Below are 17,230 nucleotides of genomic sequence, written 5' to 3'. Positions count from 1 at the left end.
ATCATCACGGTGCAAAATAGAATACAAGGCAGGAATGAAATGCAAGCACCCATCCCAAAGTTACGTCGCCAAGCCCGCAAAAATACACCCATTCCGTACAGTACATACCACGGCGATAAAACCAAACCAATGCATGGACCGTAAATGAGTAATACATGCCACTGAAAAAAAAACCTTGGCAGCTTAGCAACTTATCTTGGAAAGGGGGGGGGGAACATCCAAAAATAGAATCGAGGGCAAACCCTGGAACGCCCCGGTACCAGCGTAATGAAGTACGCTGTATTATTGGATCCACTGGAACTTGGAAGCCCCGTTCTTGATCAACAAGCCTCATACATGACTCGAGATAAACTTTGGCCTCGTTTGAAATCTGAAACAGCCCTTTTTTTTTTTTTTTTTCTTTTGGGAAGAATATTGATTGCCGGTGCGGGGAGAAGGGGGAAAGGGAAAGGTGAAAAAGCATCGGTTAAAGTAAAACTCTGTTTGAGGCTCCCACAGATTTTTTGATAATAGGCAGAAAAGAATTTTTCCATTCATTATTTGCATTCATTATTTCTATTTACCATATTTGCTGTGAACAATTTAGATACCATATTTCCGGATGAGGCAAATTTCAGCTCCCGCTGGAACCAGCTATTCTAATAATGACTACTCTGGTTTCTAAGTTCTTCAAAAATCTTAGGTCTACAGAAACAAATGGATGCGATGAACTTTCCTCAAGGCAGAATTAAGATCCGTGAGCAGATTAAATAATTTGCGATCCTGCAAATACAGATCATGATAAAAAATTGATGACCCATAAATAAGATGTTACAGAAAAGAAAAAGAGTCCTCCCGACAAGGAGGTGAGAAGAGTGCTGGAGGCCACTCTTCTAAATCGAACCGAAGCTTTTTCTAATTGGAACTGAATCATAGCGCTCTGCTCTGTCTCATTTTTATGGAAGAGGCAATATCGAGGCAACCTACCAGCTTAGGAATCAATTTTTTTTTTAAAAAAAAAAAAAATAAAATAAAATAATCACAGATTTTTACTCTTTAACAATATATCTACCATCGGAAGGCATAATCCCACTGCTAAAACGCGAGTAAAGAGAAGTGGTAGATGAAGGAAAGGAATTATCCTTAGATTTCTCGCCGTAACCTGTCAAGTTTTCTTGAACTATTTTTCAATTTGCTAGGGGTCCTTCCTTCCTCTACCTTCATCTTAGATTTTCAACAATAACTTAATCACATACTATCCAATCATATTTGGCAATATAGCTCGCCATATAGCTCTAAATAATAATAATAATAATAATAACAATGATAATAGTGGTAGTTCCCCCTGACCCTTAATTAATAGCGAACGCATTACATAGCTGTGATGTCATGGCCTGGGTCATGACGGTAATCGCGCTTATAACTAGTAGTTAGCCGCTCGGGAAGGGTAAAATCTATTATTAGGATTTCGGTCCTTCCATTCAACGAAGTCAACGATTGAGATTAACCTTCCACTGTTACCTAAATTTCCAAAAGTTTGTTTAAGTTAACCCCAAGTTAAGCTTAAGCTCCGTTCAAGATTAATTTCCTTTTGATTAGTTACGGGACTTTCCATTGTAAATAGTTGTAGCATATGGGCTTGGGCGAAACTATGGAACCATGATCGAAGTACTAGATAGGATGGGACTTTTAATTTTATTAATTTAATTTTAGTTTAAATTTCATTGATTAATTATTTTTGTGTTAGAAGAAGATCCACGATACCTGCATCTAAGAGCTGTGTTTAGAGTGGTTACATGTAACAGAGCCAGATTTACATACATTATATTGACGGGTTAAGAAACGGCTTTGGGAGGGAAACTTTGCTTGAATGCCGCTCGTAGTTTTGAAAGTGCAAAATGATATTCCTCCTTCAGACGTGCATGGAGTGCATTCCCCTTCTTGTGGGTTCAGAGGGAGAGAACGATTTTGTCTTTTTGCTCGGGCGGTTGGGGGTGTGGACTCCGGCAGTTATAGTCATATGCAGATTGTGGAAGTAGGCCGGGGTGGCGGAAGGGATGAAGTGTTCTGTCTATAACTTTCGATGAAAAAAAGGAAGAGAAACTAGACGCAATAACTCTCTCGATATCGCTGCTTAATCAGAGTGCTCTGGCGTAGTTATGGGCGTTACCACAGCCATAACTGCTATAGTGCATGCTGATATCATTCCTCACTGCTGGAGGAGCTGCGATGGGCATGAACAACTAACTGTCTGACGCAATTCGCTATAGAAGTCGAGAATAATAGAAGACAACGCTGATTGATTAATAGAAGCTCAAAGGTTTTTGTGCTGGAAAATCAGAAAATGCACCGACGGTTTGCCGAAGCCTTGTAGTCAGTGAGGATCAATTTCAAGAAAAATGTTAGTTCAAGCAGATCAAGCACGTTTAAACGGATCCTCAATGCTCATCCCGGAAAATGAGATGATGCTATTTGTGACGTGATCTAAGGCTCTCAACTTCCACATTCAAGGGTCTCAATCCCCGCATGTTAAGCTGATAAAGGGTTGATAGGGTAAATAGTGATAAGATTGTTGTATGCGGGCCGTATCCTGTTTACATAGCTCAAGCTACAACGAAGCAGGTAGCTGCTAAGCAGATTAACAGGCCGATGAGATGGATATTGGAAGAATGGTTCCGTCCAATGACATAATCTTGGCTGCTGAGAATTTATGGGAAATGGTTATTCGAGGCTTTATAATATCTCTCTCTTCAATGGATGGACTCGTTGCTCGCTTTCATTTTTCTATTTCTTTGTTTGTGCTCTACGCCCAATGGTGTTAAAACAGCACAGCTGTCCAGGGACACCTGGGTTACCAACCGTGGAGTCGTAGTTATTGAAAGGAAGGATCGAGGGTTGAGAGTCGAGTAGAACTCCCAGCCGTACTTCTTGGAGTTACAGTCCTCTTTGATATATCCCAAGAGAATGACTGGTGGTAGGTGACCACCGCTGTAATGTCAGGGACACGTGGTTCTGGTCATTCTTGGGACGATTGGCAATGATATGGCCACGCCGTGAGGTCTCACTCGATCGCTTTGATGTGATTTCTTGCCTATGAAGATAATAATAATAGTATGACAAACAGCGGGGGTGACGACGGTGAGTTCGAACGGGCGGTATCTTGATCCCGTTCTTGTACATAATAAGTAACTTCCTGGGAAGCCGTTCCGAATTTTGACCCTGTGTGATATATATGAGCGAGGTGCAATTAACTCATGGATATATGTTCCAGGATCTTTGGAGAATTTCATTTTTGCCCATATTGTGTCTCATTCCCTTCGGGACTGAGAAAGAACATGGGAACTGAAGTTCAAGAACTGAATGTCATCACTTGGATCATGACAACCCATAAACAACTGGTTAGTTTTCTCTGTGATCCACGCTTGGGCCCTTCCCCTTTTCTAGAACGAAAGAAGCAGGAGTTTCAAAAACAAGCCAGAAGCTCCAAGAACTGAGACCGATCAACGATCAACTCGAAGGTAATTGGGGGTTTCAACGAATGAAAGTATGGAGGACACGCAGACAGGCGGATAGCCGTTGTTCCAAAAGCCGCTGGAGGTTTCACCAGAATGCCAGTGGCTATTAAAGGAGGACAAGGCGGGGAGAGATCGACAGGATAGATAAGAAAAGGAATCCTCCTGTTTTTCTTGGTCTTTTTCCTATCTGTCGCACAAAAATGTTTCCCGGCCTGGAGGCTGGCGATTAACCGAATGAGAGATGGGAACTTGGAAGCTAACATGTTTGATATGACACGCAGCTCAAGCTGGCGCTGTTGCTTTTTGGCGCCACGCCAGAATGTCAGAGAGGGGCGTTTTGCATGCCGATGCGATGCGCAGCCAATTGGCAATCAATGAGGGACCGTGTTGTTCAAAATCGGTGAAATCCGCGATTGTGGAGGATCTACTCTTTCCACACGCTGTCTGTGACTTCCTGGAAGAAGAATGGCTGTTGATGCTTGGAATAATGTTTAAGCCCAAGCAGGAGTGAAGCTTGAAATAATTGGAGGCTGGGTCGTTTATCTTTCTTCGAGTTGAAATCTTGCTAAAATGCTTTAGCGCTTAGGGGGGAAGCAGGTTATTTTAGCCTGAAGTCTGAGGAGGAAGAGGAGGAGGAGGACGAGGAAGAAAGGGGCTTTCAGGGGTTTGACGTCCCAGGATGCGAAGAAAGTCTTCTGTTCTCCTGCAAAGGATTTTGGGTATAGGGATGGGAGATGTTTGATGGGATGACGATTGCTTCTGTAGATGTAAAACTGCGAGTACTCTCCAGGCGTAGTTCTGGATGGAATCCGTCTATTTGAGACCAATCGGACATTAGAGCAACCAGCGTCGTTGCGAATGAGACCAGCCAAAGTCAAGCGATTGTCAGACGGGGGCGCCACGGCATGAGCAACGGATGAATACCACCAGATACATGGAGCCCCATATTTCGAGTTGTGTTCGAGGAAGTCCTTCACAAGTATCTGTCCCATCTTCGTCTAGATGCCATCCCTCTATCGTGCCAACAGTTCATCCGCTGCATTTTTCATTCCACCTCCCGCCCATCTCGGAGTATTTCTGGCATTTTTTTTTTAAAACTTATAACTTCCCTAGTCATTTGTTGTTTTCCTCTTACTCGGATACTCACTCTTAGTTACTCCATCTTTGTTTTACTGGATGTTTCCGTCCAGCATGCTCTGACATCCATTTCCCCCCTTGCAACCTCCCTATCTCCAACCCCAACCCCAGCCGTCCCGCCAGGCCCACGCGATGCGCCTGAACGCAGTTTCATCCAACTCCAACTCCACCTCGACTCTTACTGTGACCGAGCCTGCTAATAATGAAAATGACAAAGAATGGGTGCGCTCTCGCAGGCTGACTGATCCGTTGACCAGCCAGCCTGCAAAGGCGCCGCTTACAGACCGTCGTTCGTCGGATTCTGCCGCTCGTCTTCTCCAGACTCCGAAATCCACCTCCAACTTGGCCGTCTATACGGGCAACAACAGCAGCAATTCCTGCGCCATCAGCTCTGACAGTCTATCTGACCCTTCCCTTGCCTGCTTCTCGCCACGCAAAATAAATGCCCTGAAGCCTCCGACACGAACCACGCCAACCAGCATCCCTACGCTACTAATACAGACACCCCGGGCACAGACCACCCGTGACCTACATGAATTATCTCCAGCGTCTGCCAACAATAATTCCGCAGCCTCTTCCACCACTCCTCCAACCACCTCCTCTTCCGCAACTTCACGTTCGCTAAAATCCCAACCCAGCCTCGAGCCAAAGTCTCCCCATCAGAAAAGGTCTCCCGCGTCTCGAAGTTCCTGCGGAATCGAAACGTCAACTGGTCCACCGCCCGCGCTTTCCACACAGCGCTCCCTGTCCTATGACAAATCCCGGCCCAATACAAAAGCATCAACAGCGACTTCGCTTCATAGACCAAGGTCTTTCGGAAGTACCGCAAGATCGAAAACAAAACCTCAACCTCCCGTCCGGCATCCAGCATTGATGAAGTCTTGAAACCAGACTCTTCTACTACGGCGACTGGCAAATTGCGACAGCGCTCATCTCTTCCAATTGGAACCAGTACAACTGCGACGGGGGGAAAAGCCAAAATGCCCCTCTCAGGGACTCGCCTGAGTGGAGGGTTTTTGGGTAGTAATAGTCGCGAACGGAAATATGCGATGGCCGGTAATGGAAATGCCGACACAAGCAGCAAGGAGTCTCTTGTTGAGGATGGCAAATCCAAAAACGAAGACATTTTTCTGAATATCGCCAGGGCGAACTCTCTGCGCCGCAGTTCAACAACAACAATGACAGAAAGGAAAAGGGTAAGCTCTGAGTTGCATTAACTGGATTTGTGTTTTGTGTTATTCGTTTACCGAGACCCGCCGTGTACATTTTTGTCTGTCTGCTTGAATCTTGATTTTTCTTTTCGTTTATTTCCTGTTCTCCGTCCAATTTCCCTGGTCTGGCTAACCAACGAAATTCAACAAGTCTAAATTTGGCCTCTCTGGCTTGTCTTCACGTACGAGTCGGGCCAATGAGGAGGTCCTTTCTCCACAAACTCCCCGATTCGACTCCGATCAGGTTACACCTTCACCGTCTCACGACGACTCTCCTTCCCTAGGACTTGGCTCCTCCTCACTTCGATCTCCTACCACGTCTCAACATCCAATCGATGAGAACAGTCGACTTCGATACTTCGGTGTTAGCACTAGATCATCGGTTGGGCTTCCTCGGAGCAGTCTCACTCGCGCAAGTCAGGAACCATCACCCGACTCGTCACCGAATCACATTGGAGAAAGACGAGCTTCCAATGCTCAGGAACAAATGCAAGGCCAGTCGCGGACATACCGACAGTCAAACCTATCAACGATGCGAAGTACCCTGAATTCCTCTGCGGCGGATGCTGTAGCGGAACAGTCCAGGTTGGAGGCGGAGAAGTCGAGATTGGATGGCACTGAATCCACCTTGTCTACCACCGCCCCATCTACTGTTTGGGATGAATTAGACGACTTGAAGTCGAGGATTCGAAAATTGGAACTGACGGGAAAATTACCGCCCTCATCTGCGGCAGCAATGTCTAGTGTCTCTGGTGAAAGGCCACGTACTGCAACGACGACAGTCACCACGCTTTCTTCTTCTCCGAAACACGGTCGAAAAACGACGTCTCCACCACTAGGGCAGGAATCAAGTACCGTAACAGATCAAATACACCCTTTACTCCACACTGCTTTAGCAAAAGCCAAACCTATACTGAATGCTGACGTATATCGCACTCTTGAAGCAACAACAACAGATGCGTTAACGTTGGCTGCTATTCTTAGCTCTACCGCTCCTCAACACGGAAGTGGTATGCCTGTTAATGGGGCTAGTACCTCAGATCGACAGATGCGACGAAAGGCGGACAGCTTGTGCAGGGGTTTGACAGAGCTATGTTTGGTATTGTCAGATCAGCAGCGGGAGTCCATATCGAAAACAAGAACAGGCAGCCCAGATCCGACAACTAGCCAGTACCAGAGAGATGGAGTGATGGATAGAGAGTCGATTACGCCAACTATTTCATATCGACGGAGCATCAGCCATGAACCAGAGGAACGCCACCACGGCCAGACACCAACGACGCGACTAGCAGCAGGCAGCCGTTTAGAAACACGACGAGCAAGCATTCTTAGTCTGAATTCCGGAGCTGCTTCCAGTCGAAATACCCAGGAAAACGCAAACCAGACTCAGCTTCCCACATCCACTCTTTCAACCCCTCCAAGCCGTCTCAATCGTACTTCTATAACACTACGCAGCCGGAGATTGCAAGGCGAAGAAGATTCTGAGGACAAATCGTCTGTTGTTTTCCGTCCAATTTCCCGAGCAATGACTGAAATCAACAGCGGAACATCTCGCTATTCACCTCGAGAACGACGGCGTTCACGCGAATATACTTCCAATCATCCACTCCCCGATCAACATGTATCACAGCAGATATCTCCACAGCAACATGCCGACCAAGCCCATCCAATCTCTCAAGCCCAATCAAATATCCCTATGCGCAGGAACTATGGTACCCCTGGTACAAGCCTTCCAACGACAACTCACACGAATATCCAGCCCGGATTCCGAAGATACGGCGCATCCTCTTTGAATACGGGAACCAAATCAGCGGATGCCTCTCCGGGTGACCACAATTCTGGGGCTTCTGGGTTGGGCACCAAACATACCGGTTTACTCCAGCTACGGTCAAGAACAAATAGCACAGGAATGCGCAGAATAGGCATTAGACACCGCCCATTCTCCTCTACTGATGGTGATAACGAGGACGATGAACTTGATTGATAGAGAGGGGCCCTCGTTTGCTGATGCTTTGTCGTTTTCAATGGCGTTTGGCATTCATCCCTGCGATTTCAGTTCCCATCGTTTATCGGAGTATGTGGGACATTTGGCTCCGCGCGGGCATTTCTCCGTCAACCCGCCTAGCTCACAGATTGTTTTGGCTTGATTCTCGCCTTCCTTTTTTTATCCACGCATACCATTCAAACGTTGATGACTTTTATCTTTTGCCTGTCTCATATTTATGTCAATTTCTTTCAACTCATCGCTTGGACGAGAATCCTTTTTCAGTCTTGATAATGACGCAATAAACGATGTCTTGGACCCTAACTTTCTCACCCCTTTTCCTTTTCCTTTCCTTTTCCTTTCTACTTTTCTCTGTTTTGTTTAATGATATTCGGAACGAGGGATGCAAAATACTCAAATCTTGCGCAGCAGCATGCGGACATGCGCTTTTCTTCTGGATACACCCCTTTGTCTCAGAGATGCATAGATATTGCGGCGAATTTTTTTTTAGTTGACTGATACTTTCTCCGAGGCCATGCCGAGAAGAACATTCCGTCGTCACGGTTGGTTTAGCCGCTAGTTTTTTTCAAGTTTTGTTCTTTTTCATCTTTTTTTTACTCTCTTTTTTCTTTACTGCATATTTCATATACAGATTTTTGATTGTTTCTCGTGTTTCCTTAGCATACCCCTGACTGCATAGTTTTATTCGTTGTGAGACGTACACCTCCGACTCAAGCCAAGTTGGGGCGGGAAATCATCGTTTTCATTGTATTCATTTTTTAGGTGGATAATGAAGAGATACCCAACCTATGATACTCGACGTTTACCTCTGCAATGATATCCCATTTGCACTGTGTGCCATGAACATAGCTATCAAGCCCCTGCTTCTCTTCAAATCTCCGTTTCACAATCTTGTGTTGTCCTACCTTAACTCATCTAAGTAATCAGCAACTCCTGCCCATACCGGTCCAGAAAGCCTTCCACGCATCTGATGAGCCTATCAACATCATCTTCAGTCGTCTCTATCGTCAAAGCCATGTAACCCCTCATAGCAAGATAAATGTGTTCGTCTAGCATATGGTGATAGAATAACGCCTGCCACACCTTCGCCTCGAACCCCGTAAACCGCACATTTATCAAGCTCCCATGCCCACTCACAAACATCCTCGGAAGTGCCTTGGCTTCCTTTCCCTGCCGCTCCCGATCAAAGGTATCAACCTCCACAATCCCATACGCTTCGCCAGCCTCTCCGCCCTGGCTTAGATGTTTACTTATAATCCTCCGATCAGCGAGCAAAGTCCAAATACCTTTTCTCAACCTATCTCCCAACCGATTGAGCACCCCGACTCTCTCCTTCGTATAAATCCCCAATGCCTCGAAGCCCGCCACCATTGTCAAGATGTTATTATTAAAAGTCCCCGCATGGCTCAGCCTCCCCTTTCCCTTCCTCTCCCCCGGATCAGCAGGCAGGTACAGCTCCATAATCTCCCGCCTACCCCCGAATGCACCAAAACTCATCCCACCACCAACCCATTTCCCCAACGTCATGATATCGGGCGTGATACCAAAAAGCCCCACACATAACCCCGCAGGCGCCAATCGGGACGTCATGACCTCATCAGCGATGAGGAGCGCGGAATGTTCGTCTGCAACCTGCCGCAGGAAACGGGCGAATTCTTTGGTGGCGGTGCGACAGCCACCCGCGCCCTGCATGGGCTCAAAGAGGATCGCAGCAAGGCTGCTACGTGGATGGAGTGAATTGACAATGGCCCTCGATGTTATTATACGGCGCGATGACGAAGTCATGGGGGAGATTAGTCGCTGCGGCGCTTGCGGTGCCGCCGCTGACCACTTTACTACCACCGCCATCATCATCACCACCATCGGCATCCGCGACGAGGGTAATAGGAAACGTAAGTGTTGCACCATGATACGCATTGCTGAAGACGAGAATTTTGCTCTTCGTTATAGTCTTCCTTGTCTCGTCATTCCCGTCCTTGTCATTACCGGTATTAACAAACGCCAGCGCCGTGGCAATCGCCATCGTATTTGCCTCTGTGCCCGAATTGGTAAATCGCACCATCTCCATCCCGGCCTCCTTGAAGCGGTCACACACACGCTCTGCAAAAGCGCTCTCATGTACACTGATGCCGCCAAAGTTCCAACCGCCTGCCATGGCTGCGGATACAGCATTGGAAATCCGTTCATTGGAGTGGCCGAAGAGACCCGCGCTATATTCACCTAGAAAATCGGTGTATGTATCTCCATCTAGGGAGGTGAGGGTGGCCTTGTGGCCAGAGGTGAAGGTGAGGGGGAATGGGGTGGAGAAGATGGAGGAGCGGGTGTTGCCGCCAGGAAGGTGTTTGATGGCTTCTTGGTGGGCGGCGTAGGATTTAGGGTTGCGGATTTTGTAGCGGGTATAGGAAGCTTGGAGGTTAGTGGTTAGTGGGGATGTCATTCTTTTTGGGTTCTATTATATTTTTATTTCTGTGATATTTTGGGGCGTTTATTTCTTTATCTCAGGATTATCGGGAAGTATATATGTTTTTCCAAGTAGTGGGATGAAAGATTATGGGTGTGCATCTCCATATAAATGATAAAGCATATACAAGGCAACTGAAAAATCGGGATGCGGGGAAGCTCTGCCGACATGCCGATCTCAAGCGCCAAGGTGAAGGTAGCGAGCGACTCAGTAAATAACCAAGTGATCAACATTATATATTTTTTGATGTAGATGATACCATTACCGGCCCCAATGAAAAAAGGAGGGGATCAATATGACCTCGGCTCCTTACCCGGAAGCATCGCTCTGGACATCTAGCAATCATCTTGCTATTATGACACTGATGCCATTGTATATGTACAAGTTGTTTTTTGACCTCCTAAACAGAGTGCAAGCCTCCAGAGGATATTAGCTCTGGTTCTAATGGCGACTCAAAGGGTAGACAAGTTGCCTGGCACCTCATGATGACAACGAAGGTTGGGTAAACAGTCGCGAACAGCAACCGGTTTGATATCAGAAACAATTTTGTTTCCTTTCAATTTTTTCGCTACAATCAGTTCATAGCTCTCCTCTTCGTTCTTTAGAAAGCGTGCGGCTCTGGATGAAGCCCTGTCAATAATCAGCCCATATGATTGTCTTGTAACATTCCGTTGTCGATTACGCTTAGGGGAAAGTTTATACAAGAAATACCACATTCTACTTTCGCCCAATGTCCTCCTTAGGTTTTCGTCGCCGGTGCGGAGGTGCACGTCTTGACCTGATTCTCATCCACGGTGCCTAGCATCTTTGCTTGTTCGTCGCAGTATCTTGCCATCAAAGTGTCTATTACAGAAAGGCCAGGTGGACTATGAGTCGTCCAATGTATATGAACAGAACGGAATTTCTAGATATCGGGTAAGGAAGAGTGGAATTGTCAGTTGACTTGATGGGTGGGGCAGCAGTTAACATCGACAGGACGAGGGGTAACGAAGGCAGCAATTCTCACAACTGTCATTGTCGAATGGTGGTTTGCAGATTTACTCTTTATCGCGATCATGTTGAAGAAGTCCTATATAAAACACATGCTTAGCGAAAAATAAATCAATTAGGGAAATAGAACGTTAAGGATGGCGCATCTAGCTGCTACGGGTCCCCCTGAAACGTGCTCTGCGCCCTAGTGCCCGGATCATTCAAGCATAACTGACCTGGCATTTTGTGTACGTTTTAAAATAGTAGGTCTTTTGTAAGCCCATCTGCTCTTCATCGAGAGACCAGTTACTGTCAAGTAGGGAGTTGGTCTCGGCTGCCAATTGCTTGGTTTCATCTGGAAGGGTAGATGCGTATCTGGGTTGGACGGCAGAGTTCAAGTTGGGGCTTGCCATGCTGAAATACCGTTGTCGAGAAACAGGATTTGTGCGCAGGCGAGAGTAAGCATATATAGATCGATAGACACGAGGTATCATGGTGGTCGAGTGGATTGAAACGGCTCTATTCTGCAGGAGGAGATGAACGCGGAGGAGTTGGAAGACAGAAGCGACGAACGCCGTGGAAGTAGCCCTAACAACCACTGATCCGGGCCGTGCAACCAAGAAACATCCTCGATGGTCTAGTGGTCATGATTTCCGCTTGTCATGAAAATGTCAAGCGCGGGAGACCAGGGTTCGATTCCCTGTCGGGGAGTTCTATTTTTTTTGGTTTTTTTTTTTTTTTCTTTTCCTGTTTCCTGTTTCCTTTCATTTGCATTTCTGCCTATATATTTGGCCTTAAATTATCCGCCGTTGCAGTCCCAAACGTTCTTCCTGGCCTATTTCTACCGACGGGCGAACGCCAGTTGTTTCCATCTGGACACCGATAACTGTTTGAAAAGATTTTGCTTGAAACTCTTCCGGACGCTATTTCTCTAATTACCGGAAATCTTCGGCGCTTAGGAGTCTACGGGCGTCGTACGGCGTTATTACGTCTGAAATCTTTCTATCAGGCGCTGTGTAATGGTTTGAAAACCACCGTGGTCTGAGGCCCTGCATCGACCAGATGACAGCCACCGAGCAATTTCCTGTTCGGGCATTCTGTTAATGTGTATATGTCTGGGGACGCGTCTCGATCTTGGAGAAGAATATCCTGGAGACTTTCTATCGAAATGCCTGATGATCCTTTGTTACCGTTGCAGGTCGAAGGAGGGAGCGGGTTATCTCGAGCGGCAAACAGAAAAACGGAAGTTATCTAAGCCATATGGATTTACAGTGGATATTCGATATGACTAAAACTTATCTCCACTACAAGTCAAAAGCTCAATTGCTCAAGAGCTTTAGACTACAGAGCATATCTACAGCTCTGAAGTGCAAGACCGCAGAGCAATAGGGAGATTCTGGCATGATTGTGGACAAGGTGGTCTCAGAGGGGTTTGAGCGAGTGAGCCCGGTGGAGAACAGGGAAAACGTGCAGAAGAATCAAATGACAAGGACGAATGGGTACACAATCAAATCACGGTTGCCGGATCGATACATCTCTTGAAATGTTTTCCAGCTGATACGATAGAAGCATTCGGAATAGGCTTATCCGTTTCCGCTGCGGTACATCCATATCACAGATTATTGAGCTAGAGCCGTCATCGAAATAATCCTGGCAATTGTTGATTATCCCAATACCCATAACAACAAATTCGCTCCTTGAGCTTGGTAATAACGGCAACAGTGAGTACATATGTTGGTAAAGCATGTTTTATTTTTAGAGTCTGTTCAAGCTTGCGACTCTGTGGCTTATCCCCTGCATCCAGACCTCTCCCTGATTGGGGGAGCGGAAAATACCCCAGATCCCCAGATTTATTTCATGTGGTTTAATTTACGATGTTTGACGCACGTCGGCAAATAATCCTATTGTGTGTCCTCAGGGACAACTTCTAATGTCGTGGGAGCGCGGACGATCCCAGGGCTCCATTGCGTCTTGAGTCAGTTCTTGCGCAAACCGCCGAAAGAAATGCGCCACAATGAATGTTACCTGGAATCAGGAGGATCCTCATGGGAGCATGTGAACTAGTGGAAAGCAATCAAATGGCCAGTTCTTGGCCCTCATTCGGCGGTGTTTGACCAGCCAATCCGGCGGCCTCGGTTTCTTCTGCCATGAATAATCTTGACAAGGGCTCTTAGTGACCGGCAGAGAACGGCATTGCGAAAGACAAATGGCTCCCTGGTTATGGAACGATTCGGTTATGTCCGAACGGGCCGATATGTCTAGACATTTGCTTGGCCTTGCCTTTCTTTTCACTTCCTATGCAGAACATCTTTGGTCCGTCCGACCACCATCCACAGGTCAGCAATTTTCTGTATTCGACATGCGCCAATTTGTATAGAGGATTGGAGTTCGGCACAGCAACAGCGTCACTACGAAGAGCCAAGTAAGTGGGGTCCTGTCTTGGGGAAGACGAGCATAAGATCTTTCCCTTGAGTAGTAGGAGAGAAATGTTTCTTGCATGCGACACTTCTTCTCACGAATCTCAGTTGCAGCCTCGACTGCTTTACTGCAGATGGGGATTGTGTCGGCAAGGATTATCCTTATCTCAAGATGCAACCCAGCTGCCACAGCCTTACCAATGTTTGGCCAACATTAAGATGGCGGGGTTAAACTTTTCATGCTGGATTATCACCGAGTATTTTAGTGCAGCCAGTCTCCGCAGAACTGCGGCCACTCCCCCTCCTATCAACACGCGAGGAAGAGGAAGTCGTTTTGGTCAAAAATATCTAGTAGGGATGCTAAATCATAGCCATTATCTTCTTAATTAGCTTACCTGCCTGGAGGTAGATAGTGAACAAGAAGATCGCAACAATTAGCAAAAGGCTTATATAACTCCAGTTAGCTTCTCATTTCTTCAATGAGCTTGATCGCTTCTATGTCTTCCCAACCATATCCTTTTAAGGAGTGGCATCATGGAGGGAACACATGCGGCCCTCCCAATGAAGCAGGTCTGTGATAACTGTCGCCGCCGTAAACTCAAATGCAACCGTTTGTGTCCTTGCAACAGATGCCAGGGTGCTCTTCTCCGTTGTACCTATACGGACATTTTACAGCGGAAGGGACCCAAATTTCGCACTTTTTACCCTCGTTCTTCTACAAGCTCTACTGGCGATGAATCTCCTCAGCCAAACCCCATCCCGACACCGCCAAACTCCATTATCCTAGGGGATTTTGACCCTAGTCTCGCCCAAACCGCTCATTCCTTTTTCTCACCAGGACCCATGATATCTCCCGATGACTCTGGCTGGGAGGATTTCCCTAAACCCCAATCGCCTCCTTCTCGTTTATCAGCTCCGGTTATAGTCGCTCATGTGAATGTGTATCTGAAATATTTATTCCCCATTATGCCTGTCTTCTCCCCAGCCCTAGTGCTAGCAGACAGCGGGGAACCAGAGCGCTTAAGTCCGCAGCGATATGCGTTCCTTGTCGCCCTGTGTGCAGCAACTCATATCCAACTGAAACTGGACGGACCTACGGACAACGGCCAGTCGGACGAAATATCAGGAGAGGACCTGTTGTCTGAAGCGCTAAGAGCACGGTCAGAGTATGACTTGATTGAGTCTCCAAGCATCGATAGTCTCCTTACATCGTTCTACCTATTTGCGTCATATGGCAATTTAGATAAACAAGACCATGCGTGGTATTATCTTTGCCAGGCTCTTTTCATGGCTCATACATTGGGTCTTCATCAAGAATCATCTTACCGTGCATTTGACCTTTTCGAAGCAGAAGAGAGACGGAGGGTATTCTGGTTGCTTTTCGTTACCGAAAGGTATGTTTTTGAAGTGAGCACACAATGATTTTTTTCTGAGGGAATCCTCTCAACTAAAACTTCAAATTTGCCAGGGCTTATGCACTCCAGCAAACCAAGCCGGTCATTTTAAGGAATTCAATACGAAAACCAGAAATCTTCAGCGGGGACGATCCTATCCTTGCATACGGATTTTTGAATCTTATCAACCTATTCGAAAAACTTACTCCGGACCTTTATGACTGGATTATTTTTGGCCAAGGAGATGAGCTATCTGGGCAGGCACTTGTCAATCTGACTTTACGCAATTTGAGTTATCCTATATCCCTAGAAGGGGTCTTGGAAACTCAGCAGGTTGACATTCTTGTCACCCAGCAATGGCTCCGGACAGCAATGTGGAGGCTTCCAACACAGCTGCCGCTAGATAAATCACCTCCGATACAAGATATTATCCCTCCACATGTCCCAATCAAGGCAGGAAAATTAGCGATGGAGGTTGTATGTGCAACGTCTCAAGCTGCGATAGATTCCCACGGGATCGGCATGGTCCGTCACCTCCGTCAACTCTTCCCGTACCTGCCTCGCTGAGGTTAGCTAACGGTACCGAACTTTCAGGAGCAAAAGCTCTTCGACTTCGGCACTTCCGTTGCTGATGCTACTCGCAGAATGCAGCCGGCACTCGCTACACGCATAGCTGCATCGATAACTGACACGAGAGAACTTCTCTGGGGAATTCTTATATCACTATCAAGGATTCGTGGATCCCAGTCACATTTGTTTCCCATTCTGATTGAACAATCGGGGGATATTTTGGGGTTTGAATCACCGACCCCATCAAGGACTTTACCATTTTCTCTAAGTGATGAAAAACGAGGTGCGACGGATGATCGATGGGATGACAATGAAGAGGGCCGTGCGATGGGGAAATCGAAAAACCAAATACGAAATCAACAATTACACGCCGCAACGGCCCAGAGTACATCTAGTACCTGCTCGAGCCCGAGCCAAATACCCGGAAAGATAGCCTTTAACGATTGCAATGCAATACAATAATTAGTGAACTTGTACTCTGTAGAGAGCGCTTCCGGGTTCTGTGGACTGCCAATCTCCGTTAAAATGGGAGATTTCATGATGGCTGAAATACTTATTGCCATCATCCACGCCTTGCCATTTGCCAACCTTCTGGGGTTGCTACTATATTTCGTTATGCAAAAGGCATCTTGTGCTAGTTCGGGGTAAGAATTTATTGTAATATAATGTCCATATTAGGGACCATTCCATTACTTGGACCACAGTGATGTGATATATTCGAGTAAAAGTGACTGACATTGTCGATTGTATATCAGACATGACCCCGTCGACCCATACGTAAACTTATACTCTCCAAATACTATTATGCATGATCTCCTATTCAGTTTGTTAATGAACAACCTTGACATGGCTCACAGTGAATATTCCTGGGATTGGTTTATCCCATGAAACACACACTGGTTTGATGGGCAATGTGGAAAAGTAGTCCATGATGCAAACGTCATGTGTCGTATAGCAATCTATGGGTTTTGTTGTTAAGTTATCCAGCTAGGTATTATGGACCGTCAAAACCATTTCTTAACTGGCTGTCGTATATAGTACTTCATGCTATCATTTGACATCGAAAGAAGAAAGAGTAACAAAGAAACCTAATATATTTTGAAAAATTCCCTTAATCGACATTCCCTCATACTTCTTCTTGGAAAGCATCCTTGACCCTGGTCGTCGAATTGCTATAATTCCTACTATGTTGTAATTCATAACGGACACTACTTTCCCCGTGTGCGGTGGCGTCGGGCCTCTTGATGCTGGGATGGTTGCCGCCGAAGCGCGCCCCTCTCTGTTGAGAGGATGATCGCGGAGTTTGCCTATCTTGAGGGTAGCCGAATTGGTCAATTGCACCGTTTTTGAGCAACCAATAATCACGAAGTCGGTCGAGGGCAGTTTTGAAATCATCGAGAATAACGGTATCGCAGAGACATTTAAACACAAAGGAAAGCTACATTGATGCAGTGCTATTAGTAGTGGTCTTTTGTCCTTCTTCTTTTCCTTCAGTGACTTAACTTTGGATTCGCAGGAAATTTTTGAAACTAACCTTCCAAAACGGATTAACGCCTGTGGGTAAGGCGCCCT

At 46.4% G+C, this 17,230-nt stretch overlaps 6 protein-coding genes and 1 non-coding gene across 7 annotated transcripts; 4 read left to right on the top strand and 3 right to left on the bottom strand.

Moving 5' to 3' along the window:
- Positions 1–4,069: 4,069 nt before the first annotated feature.
- On the bottom strand, positions 4,070–4,486 carry HCBG_07012 (uncharacterized protein; the record flags this gene model as incomplete). Its single annotated transcript, XM_045434061.1, has 1 exon — positions 4,070–4,486. One exon carries the CDS (start codon positions 4,484–4,486, stop codon positions 4,070–4,072), a length of 417 nt encoding a protein of 138 aa, XP_045285542.1.
- Positions 4,487–4,763: 277 nt separating this feature from the next.
- Positions 4,764–5,516, top strand: HCBG_07011 (uncharacterized protein; the record flags this gene model as incomplete). Its single annotated transcript, XM_045434060.1, has 1 exon — positions 4,764–5,516. The coding sequence occupies one exon, from the start codon at positions 4,764–4,766 to the stop codon at positions 5,514–5,516; it is 753 nt and encodes a 250-aa protein (XP_045285541.1).
- A 95-nt stretch (positions 5,517–5,611) lies between these two features.
- On the top strand, positions 5,612–7,826 carry HCBG_07010 (uncharacterized protein; the record flags this gene model as incomplete). The annotated part of the gene is made up of 2 exons (XM_045434059.1): positions 5,612–5,827; positions 5,994–7,826. The coding sequence occupies 2 exons, from the start codon at positions 5,612–5,614 to the stop codon at positions 7,824–7,826; spliced, it is 2,049 nt and encodes a 682-aa protein (XP_045285540.1).
- An 891-nt stretch (positions 7,827–8,717) lies between these two features.
- HCBG_07009 (aminotransferase class-III) lies at positions 8,718–10,643 on the bottom strand (the record flags this gene model as incomplete). Its single annotated transcript, XM_045434058.1, has 5 exons — positions 8,718–8,748; positions 8,791–9,567; positions 9,614–9,822; positions 9,907–10,253; positions 10,622–10,643. 5 exons carry the CDS (start codon positions 10,641–10,643, stop codon positions 8,718–8,720), a joined length of 1,386 nt encoding a protein of 461 aa, XP_045285539.1.
- Positions 10,644–10,806: 163 nt separating this feature from the next.
- Positions 10,807–11,805, bottom strand: HCBG_07008 (uncharacterized protein; the record flags this gene model as incomplete). The annotated part of the gene is made up of 3 exons (XM_045434057.1): positions 10,807–11,212; positions 11,315–11,377; positions 11,514–11,805. The coding sequence occupies 3 exons, from the start codon at positions 11,769–11,771 to the stop codon at positions 11,048–11,050; spliced, it is 486 nt and encodes a 161-aa protein (XP_045285538.1).
- A 98-nt stretch (positions 11,806–11,903) lies between these two features.
- Positions 11,904–11,988, top strand: HCBG_11065. Its single transcript has one exon. It is a non-coding gene; the product is annotated as a tRNA-Asp (tRNA).
- A 2,240-nt stretch (positions 11,989–14,228) lies between these two features.
- HCBG_07007 (transcription activator) lies at positions 14,229–16,370 on the top strand (the record flags this gene model as incomplete). Its single annotated transcript, XM_045434056.1, has 5 exons — positions 14,229–15,088; positions 15,163–15,565; positions 15,683–16,043; positions 16,143–16,302; positions 16,337–16,370. 5 exons carry the CDS (start codon positions 14,229–14,231, stop codon positions 16,368–16,370), a joined length of 1,818 nt encoding a protein of 605 aa, XP_045285537.1.
- Between the last annotated feature and the right edge of the window lie 860 nt (positions 16,371–17,230).

Source organism: Histoplasma capsulatum (assembly GCF_000150115.1).
Source record: "Histoplasma capsulatum G186AR genomic scaffold supercont2.10, whole genome shotgun sequence".
Lineage (NCBI taxonomy): Eukaryota > Fungi > Ascomycota > Eurotiomycetes > Onygenales > Ajellomycetaceae > Histoplasma > Histoplasma capsulatum.
The sequence above is the reverse complement of the archived record's forward strand: the minus strand, read 5'-3'. Positions and strand labels throughout refer to the sequence as shown.